We start from the raw sequence: 10000 nt of genomic DNA, 5'->3' as shown, positions 1-10000 counted from the left end.
GGAATCATTTGAATGTGCTACTCTCTCTCTCTCTCTCTCTCTCTCTCACACACACACACACAAACACACACACACACACACACACACACACACACTCACACACATACATAGAAATAGTAGAAAGTGAAGAATGTGTATCTTCATAAGAATATAAAATGAAACATGCAAAAAAATATAAGACAAAAAATGAAATAAATTCTAGGCCCACAAGTCTTAACACCACCTTAAGTGCTCAGCCACAAGAACTGTAATTTATGTTTTTGCAGTCATTTCTTGGAAGAATCCACCCAATGAAACTTAACTACTTAATCGTCGTAATGCATGTAACAGGAATAAATTTTCCAATAGGAAGGAGAATGACGGTATGGTGAGGGAAAATAATTCTATTTCCTAAAGTAAAATCTTTAATGAAAAAAAATCAAACAAAACGTAAATTGTGATCATATGCACCAATGTAATGAAGTCAGTGCATGAGGTTCAAAGCCGTTGATTAGGTGAAATTCACTATTGCCTTTCAAGTGTTAATTATTGAAATGAAGGAGCCTAGCATCTGCATCAACATTCTAACAGTTAATAAAAAAAAAAAATGGCCAAACAAAATATTCAATGGGACTTAAAAAAGAAATCTCAACATTTTCTGATATTTACATACATTTCATTTCAATCAAGGAAACTCTATGATTATACACACATACCAAAAACTTTTATGTGTACATGCTTCTCTAACATTTGAAGTATAAATTGCATCAGTATTATAAATCAGAGTCTTTATCTATGAAGTTCACAAAATGCAATTAGTTAAAATGCTGTATAGAGAAGATAATTTTAATGTTTTGTGCAGAACTACTTTGTCACAGGTTCGGTCTGTTCATAAATCTTTTGAAACTGATTGATTCTGAAATTTTCTTGGACTGTAGAGTGTTTCAAAGTCTTCATTAACTTATTACAAACCACCTCCAAGGGAATTCCTAAGCCAAAAGGAATTAAAATTACCTTACATTAAACCATATTTACTCTGCCTTTTCCTAGCTTACTATTTGCACAGTGGTTGGATCTGGATAATAAGAAGAAAGTTTGAAATATGCTTGATTGCATATGTAGGTGTATACTTCATGCCATTTTGAAAGAGTCTTGGAAAGATAATACAATAAGCTTTGTAAACTATCAGACATCATTTGAGAGAGAAGGTATGCTTTCCTGGAAACTGGTGAAGAAGTAAGGAGCTTGTTTATGACACCCTACTGTGGATGCCTATTTCTTTACTGCCCAGAAGGGGCTACACACAGAGGGGACAAACAAGGACAGACAAACGGATTAAGACGATTATATCAACCCCAGTGCGTAACTGGTACTTATTTAATTGACCCCGAAAGGATGAAAGGCAAAGTTGACCTCAGTGGAATTTGAACTCAGAACGTAGCGGCAGACGAAATACTGCTAAGCATTTCGCCCAGCGCGCTAACATTTCTGCCAGCTCGCCACCTTAAATGAATACCACCATATGTGTTTGCGATCACATTAGTTACTCTGCAAAGTTCATTCGGTTAATGCATGATGCTGAATGTCACTAAAAGGAATTATCACATGCCATAGAAAATGGATGAAGGACCACAATCAGGAGTCCAAGCAAGTCTGACTGGACAATACTGATGACTTTGCCCTTCTCCACTGTTGACACTACCAACAAGCTCATATGAACCAAAGCATATTAATTATCTGCTATATTGCAATCTACACAAGGAATCACTGCACACCATGGTTCTCAATCACACAAGAATATGGTATATTTGATGTGAAAGAAATACAGGCAACACTTAGGTTTTTTTTGTCTGTTTTATTTTTTTTTTGCCATATATTTACTGACCAAAGTCACACCACAACTATTAGGTGAAAATAATTTTTTTGTAATGAGAAAATGAAATGAAAATACTTTGGAGGTATTGTAAAGAAATTCAATTTCATAAAAAAGATATTCAAATCATAGGCGTTGCCACAATAAAAATACAAAAAACCACGAGTGTCGAGGGTGTGGTTTAGTATTTTAAATTAACAAACACGTCATATTTAATCAAAAAAAAAAAATGTTTTATAAATTAAACTGATATGACAGCTCTCAAAGTTATGGAGGTGGAGAGAGAAAGAAGCAATCGACAAATTCCATTACCTCTGGAGATAGAAGAATATAAAGAATCTGCTGTTGAGATTCACAGAAACTAAAGAAGGAAAGAAATGATTTGTGAAGACTAAGAGTAATAGTACCATTCAAAAGTGGAAATTAAGTTGTGAAAAATTAATGATTGATAATACTCAGTTTAATAATATCCATTTTCCCATGCTAGCATGATGTTAGATCACTATGCCCATGTACAGTGATGCATCATCATTTATGATATCTAATGTTCAGAAATCTGATTTAACTAGCTAGCTCTAAAATTTTTTCCTGACCTTGCCTTGACTTCTATGCAACTATCACTTTAAGTACATAATACTTATTCACTAAATACATTACTATCCTTTCACATTATATCAATACTGCTGCAATATAATTCTCCTGAATACAATGACTAAAGAGCAATGAAAGTAGACACTGTGCATGCTTACCTGTCTCCCATCGATGATATGTGGTTCTCCAGACAGAATTAAATCCACGCATTTTGGGTCTTTATATGTAACAAAACCAAATCCTCTGGAGCATCCTGTGTCTTTGTTTTTCATCACAATACAGTCAATAACTTCTCCATAGCGACTAAAGTATTTCAGGAGAGTTTCTGCAAATAACAACAGAGGTAGCATTAATAACAAGTACAAAAATGAAAAAGAAAAAAAAGTAATACAAAATCAGCAATAATTTCTTATATAGACTCAACTTCTCAGATTGCCGAAGAAGGGAAAATAGGAAATTATCTCTTTTGTGTATTTCCAAATGCATTCAAAGTATAAATGAAAGTGGTTATAGTTGACAATTGAAACCAGGCTTAATGTACCAGGAACTTAATATACCACCACAATAATTTTGTTGTTTTTTTTTTATAATTTTGGCACAAAACCAGTAATTGTGAAGGGATGGAGTTAGTCCATTACATCAATCGCAGTATCTGACTGGTACTTATTTCATCACACCCAAATAGATGACAGGCATAGTCAAACTTCAGGGCATTTGAATTCAGAATGTAAAGAGCTTGAGGAAATGCCACAGAAGATTTTATCCAATGTACTACCAATTTTGCCAGCTTACTGCCTTTTGTATTGTACTAAAGTGTAAAACAAGATAACACTGAACAAACCAGGGGGCCTAAAAGTGGTCAGTGGTCCTGTTAGAAACAGTAAACATGTCTCTCTCAAATCGCATAAAAATATATTGGATAAAGTAGTCCCAGGTGCAATACATCTGGAAGAAAATAAATGGATGGTCATGGCTGGAACAACTGTGATCATAGGATCTTATCAATCAGGATTAACAAACGAGATTAGAACAGTATAAATTATACAGATATACTTGTAAGAACAAGGAAATATTTAACAAAGAAACAGAAAATAGTTATAGATAACACAATCGTCAACACCCACAGATACATAATTTACCATTCTTGGAAGGTTTCTACCTCCCAAAAATATGTTGATATTGGCAAGATTTCAGTTTTAAAATATTAACCATTACAGATGCATCATCAAAAATTCATCCCCCTCTGAGATTCATTTGTGCCATCTTCCTAACATAGTAAATGTTCTGCTGTTATTCTTCAGCCCACTTAAAGATAATGACCTAATTTAACATTTGTGTAAACACATACAGAGTCAGTTAGAGTGGCTGATAGAATTTAACACAATATTTGACCTAACACTTTTAGCACTGAATTCAAGTCCTGTCAAATTTTCGTTATTGACACAGACATGACTGTATGGTAAGAAGCTTGCTTCCCAACCTCATGGTTCCAAGTACAGTTCCACTGTATGGCACCTTGGGCAGATGTCTTCTACTATAAATTCAGACCAACCAAAGCCTTGTGAATGGACTTGGTGGATGGAAACTGAAAGAAGCTTGTCATATGCATATGTGTGTATGTGTGTGTGTGTGTGTTTGCATTTATGTTTCTCCCCTACCCACCTCTTAACAAATGTGTTGGTTTGTTTACATCCCGGTAATTTGGTAGTTCAACCAAAATTGGCTGATAGAATAAGTACCAGACTTTAAAAAAAATAATGGGGTCAATTTATTTGACTAAACCTTAGCATGGCCGCAGTCCAGTGACTGAATCAAGTATAAGATAAAAATATATCTGTGCACATACAATATGTACATTCTTATACTGATATACATACACACACACAGATATATATATATATATATATATATATATATATATATATATATATATACATATAAACACACACACACATATATAAACACATATACATACATACATATATACATTATAACAGGGGCTCTCAATTGGGGTCCATAATGTTTTGTGGGGGTGTCCATGGTAATTTTTCAGAGGCCATGAAAAAAATGTGCTTCAGACCAGGAAAGTTTACCTGCAGTAAATTAGCTATACATCCATAATACACAAAACATTTTAACAATTTTTATACAAATCCTAATAATATTTAATTATAAAAATACAAGAGGATTTTTTTTTAAGCATTGAATGGCTATGGGGGTCCACCCAAGTAAAATAGGAATCAAAGGGATCCATATATAAAAAATGGTTACTCTTTGACTTGTTTCAGTCATTTGACTGTGGCCATGCTGGAGCACCACCTTTAGTCAAGCAAATCGACCCCAGAACTTATTCTTTGGAAGCCTAGTACTTATTCTATCGGTCTCTTTTGCCGAACTACTAAGTTATGGGGATGTAAACACACCACCATCGGTTGTCAAGCGATATTGTGGGGACAAACACAGACACACAAACATACACACACACATACATATTCATATATATGATGGGCTTCTTTTAGTTTCCGTCTACCAAATCCACTCACAAGGCTTTGGTCAGCCCGAGGCTATAGTAGAAGACACTAGCCCAAGGTGCCATGCAGTGGGACTGAACCCGGAACCATGTGGTTGGTAAGCAAGCTACTTACCACACAGCCACAAGAACTTTATAATTATTGTTAGCTGCCATATAAACCTAGAAGTTCAGGACTAGCATATCTCCATGAAGACCTGAAAGAGAAACACTTTAAATACTTGTAAAAGGTTATGCAAGGATATGTTTCCAGTAATTTTGAAGAGGGTAATCATATGAACATGAAGTGTAGCCTTTCTCAAGCTCATCACCATTACATCAGACCACATTTTAAACACTATGCTTTTACAACTAAGAGCAGATGATAGCTACAAAATATCTAGTAAATAAATGAAAGAGCAAAACCCTTCAACTCCCAAGACGCAACCGCAAATGTCAATTATGTCACTCTTTTTGTAGAGGATATAACACATGTAATCAGCAGCTACTCAAAAGTATCACTGAAGTGCTACCAATCAGCCTGACATGATGTCAGTGAAACAATATGCAATGCCATCCACAGAAAAGTCTGACCTGAAATAAATATACACAACACTTTTGCAATCAAATATGCACAGGAGTGGCTGTGTGGTAAGTAGCTAGCTTACCAACCACATGGTCCCGGGTTCATTCCCTCTGTGTGGCACCTTGGGCAAGCGTCTTCTGCTATAGCTTTGGGCCAACCAAACCCTTGTGAGTGGATTTGGTAGACGGAAACTGAAAGAAGCCCGTCATATGTATGTACGTATATATATATATATATGCATGTGTATATATTTGAGTGTTTGAGTTTGTCCCTCCAACATCGCTTGACAACCGATGCTGGTGTGTTTACGTCCCCGCAACTTAGTGGCTCAACAAAAGAGACCGATAGAATAAGTACTAGGCTCACAAAGAATAAGTCCTGGGGTCGATTTGCTCGACTAAAGGTGGTGCTCCAGCATGGCAGCAGTCAAATGACTGAAACAAGTAAAAGAGTAAAAGAGTATATGAAACACAAGACCACACACACACACATACACACACGTATGATTGGGTTCTTTCAGTTTCCATCTACCAAATCCACTCAAAAAGCTTTGGTTGCTGTGGAGACTAAGTAGAAAACACTAGCTTAAGTTGCTCCCAGTACTTTGCAATGAAACTGAACCTGAAACCACATGAGTGGAAAGCAAACCTCTTAACCACACACCCATTCTTGGGCCTATGTGTCTGTCCGTCTGTTCGTCCATCCTTATGTACATACATACATGAGAGCTTGTTGACTCATTAACCCTTTAACATTCAGATTACTCAGTCAAATGTAATGTTTATTTATTCACATTGCTTTGAATTAAACATCTGTTATCATTTGGCTTTGAGATTTTGATGATAGGACTGTATATTTTTAGAATGACAATTTATGGTAGGTGCGAGTGGTAGGGGTCTGGCCAGTTTGAACACAAAACAAGTAGAATATTTTGGCCAGTCGTGGCCAGTTTAAATACTAAGGAGTTTTAATGAGTGTGACCATTTATTATTTTTTTTCCCACCTTTAACCCTGCAATGCGGAGTATAGGCCACTTATAATTGAATTCCATGTCGCATAATTTTTCGCTTCTGTACTTGTACTCTGCCAGGAATGTCCCCCTTTCTCTAGTTCCTTTTGTGTTGATCTACACCACGAGTTCTTAGGCCTTCCTTTCTTTCTATATCCATCCGGATTCCACTGTAAAGCACTTTTCGCTACATTTGGTGTGTCTTTTCTAATTGTACTACCAATCCACTTCCACTTTTTCTTAAATATTTGCTCCCAAATCGAAACTATGACCATGGCTGATTAAATATAGTGTATCACAGCATTACAACTGATCAACATATGTGTGTGTGTGTGTGTGTGTAAACACACACATTAACACATCTTTTATCTTTTACTTCTTTCAGTCATTAGACTGCAGCCATGCTGGGGTACGACCTTCAACAATTTTTTTAGTCATATGAATCGACCCCAGGACTTATTTTTTTAAAAGCCTGGTACTTATTCTATCAGTCACTTTTACTAAACTGCTAAGATATGGGGATGTAAACACACCAACACTGGTTTCAAGTGGTGACAGGGGACAAACACAGATACAAAGACACACACACACACATACACACATATATGACAAGCTTCTTTGAGTTTCCATCAACCAAATCCACTCACAAGACTTCGGTTGGCCCAAGGTTGTAGTAGAAGACACTTGCCCAAGGTGCCACACAGTGAGACTGAACCTGGAACCACGTGGTTGGAAAGCAGGCTTCTTATTTCTTTATTGCCCACAAGGGGCTAAACATAGAGGGGACAAACAAAGACAGACAAACGGTTTAAGTCGATTACATTGACCCCAGTGCGTAACTGGTACTTAATCTATTGACCCTGAAAGGATAAAAGGCATAATCGACCTCAGCAGAATTTGAACTCAGAATGTAACAGCAGGCGAAATATCACTAAGCATTTCGTCTGGTGTGTTAACATTTCTGCCAGTTTGCCGCCTTCTTACCGCACAGCCTTGCCTAGCAATGCAGAAGCATTGCCTGTATATATATGTGTATAAGTGTGTGTGTGTGTGTATGCGCGTGTTATATTTCTGCTGAAATATGAAGACACAGCAGGTGACAGGCATCAAATGTTTTAACTATATACTATTCAACATCATCCTAGATAGTAAAGAACCTAATCTAACTTTCTAATCCTAACATAAAATTTTCATCACTAATAAGTAGGTGGAAGAGGATTTCTGACTTAGTCCTAATACCAAAATTTTACTCAAGAGGGAGAAAATTTTATCAAGGCAATGCCTAGGATACTATCGGTACTGTGGAAGAAGAAGGAAAGTTGATTAATAATGGTTTCAAATTTTGGCACAAGGCTAGCAGGTTCGGGGGGGAGGGGGTAAGTCGATTACATCAGCCCCGGTGCTCAACTGGTACTGATTTTATCGACCCAAAAGGGACAAAAGTCAAAGTCTACTTCAGTGGAATTTGAATTCAGAACATTAAGACAGATGAAAATGTGGATTAATAATCTACTGTAATAATACTCTTGTGTTTTTCTCCGTCACAACATATGAATGAGAAAGGAAGAGGTGATAGATGAATAAGGAAGGTAGTGGTGATGGCAGACTGGTAGTGGGATGATGGAAATTCTATGGTGAAAAAAAATCAAACAGTGTTTCAACTCTGTGTGAGTATATGTGCATGTATATAAAAGGGAGGTATGTGGATGTGTGAATGTATGTGTGTGTGTGTGCAATGGAAATAAGATGGTGGAAATTCTATGCTGAAAAGAGAAATCAAACAGCATTTCAACTGTGTATGTGTGTGTGTGTGTGTTTTGTGTGTGTGTGTGTGTGCATGTACAAGGAAAGTATGTGAATGTTTATATGTGTGAACCGGCATTCTTTCAGTAACAAATGATGGTATTTATGCCACATCTCAAAATACAAACACTAGATAACACTGAGGAGTGTATCAATTTGAATTACCATCCATATTCTATCTTTTGTCCTTATATACATATAAAATACTACAATTAGCCTTCAGTTTTGAAGGCGCGGAACCATCTAGTAATGAAAATTATTTGTAAGATTGTCACAAGTCTGTGATTTGGAGGGGTATCTAGATGATCACATCAAACCGATACATGATTATATTGGCTATAGAGAGATGAAAGGTAAAGTTGGCCTCTGCAGGATTTGAGCTTAGAATGTAAAGAGCTAAAAGAAATACATCAATCCCACCACTTAACTGGTACTATATTTTATTGGTCATGGAAGGATGAAAGACAAAGTTACCTTGGATGAATTTGAGGTAGAACAATGTTTTAGTTAATTGATTACCCTCAGTGGAATTTGAACTCAGAACATGTAGATGGACAAAATGTAGCTAAGTATTTTGCCCAGCGTGCTAACAATTCTGCCAGCTCACTGCCTTAACAATAATGATGATGATGATAATGATGATGATAAAATAATAATAATAATCTTTTCTACTATAGGTACAAGGCCTATAGAATCTGGTTACTTGATTTATTGACTCTGAAAGGATCAAAAGCAAAGTCAACCTCAGCAGAATTTGAACACAGAATGTAAAGACAGACGAAATACCATTAAGCATTTTGTCTGGCATGCTAACGATTCTGCCAGATCGCCACCTCAATAATAATAATAATAATAATAATAATAATAATGATGATGACGATGATCATGATGATGATGGTTTCAAATTTTGGCAAAAAGCCAGCATTTTCAAACCCTAACCCTAAGTTGACTGCCTCAGTGCTCAGCCAGTACCTATTTTATCAACCCCGAGAAGACGGAAAGCAAAGTTAAAGTCTGCAAAATTTGAGCTCAGAATATTATTATTATCATTATTATTATTATTATTATTATTATAATACTTTCTAATTTTGGGACAAGGCTGACAATTTTGAGAGGAAGGGGCCTACCTACTAAATAAAGTACCAAATAAAGTACTAAATAAAAGATGAAAGACGAAGTTGCTCTTAACCAGATTTGAACTCAGAATATAAAGAACCAGAACAAATACTGCAGAGCATCCTAATGTTTCTGCCAGTCCATTGCCCTTAATGATGATGATGATCATCACGATGATCATGATCATGATGATACTTCTTATAATAAATATGCTTTGTATGTAAGCATGTATTTATATAGTAGAGTTTATTCACAACAAACACAACAGAATGTGGTCAAACAACAGAGCTATTGATAACAACAGAAAATGCTCAACTACATCTATTCACACTCGTATGTATACAATGTACACAGCAAAAGTCACATTTAACAGCAATAAGCAATCAACACTTATAGAAATTATGGACTAAGTTGAAGCAGACAAGCTGTTAAATAATTTAATGTCATGCTTTGTTCCATGTAGGAATCATGCAATTAAGTCTATATCGGGTTTTTTTTGTCTGGTTTTTTTGTTTCCTTTTGTAGTTTCAAAAA

General features: G+C 35.9%; 1 protein-coding gene across 1 annotated transcript in view; it reads right to left on the bottom strand.

Annotated features, from left to right (window-relative positions):
• Window positions 1–10000, bottom strand: part of LOC115209444 (putative mediator of RNA polymerase II transcription subunit 26) — a 581370-nt gene that overhangs the window by 333116 nt on the left and 238254 nt on the right. Inside the window, exon 3 of the mRNA XM_036500957.1 lies at window positions 2602–2768. Coding sequence (XP_036356850.1) covers window positions 2602–2768 — 167 coding nt within the window. The remainder of the gene's footprint in view (window positions 1–2601; window positions 2769–10000) is intronic.

Source organism: Octopus sinensis, linkage group LG3 (assembly GCF_006345805.1).
Source record: "Octopus sinensis linkage group LG3, ASM634580v1, whole genome shotgun sequence".
Lineage (NCBI taxonomy): Eukaryota > Metazoa > Mollusca > Cephalopoda > Octopoda > Octopodidae > Octopus > Octopus sinensis.
Note: the sequence above shows the minus strand (reverse complement) of the source record. Positions and strands in the feature narration are given on the sequence as shown.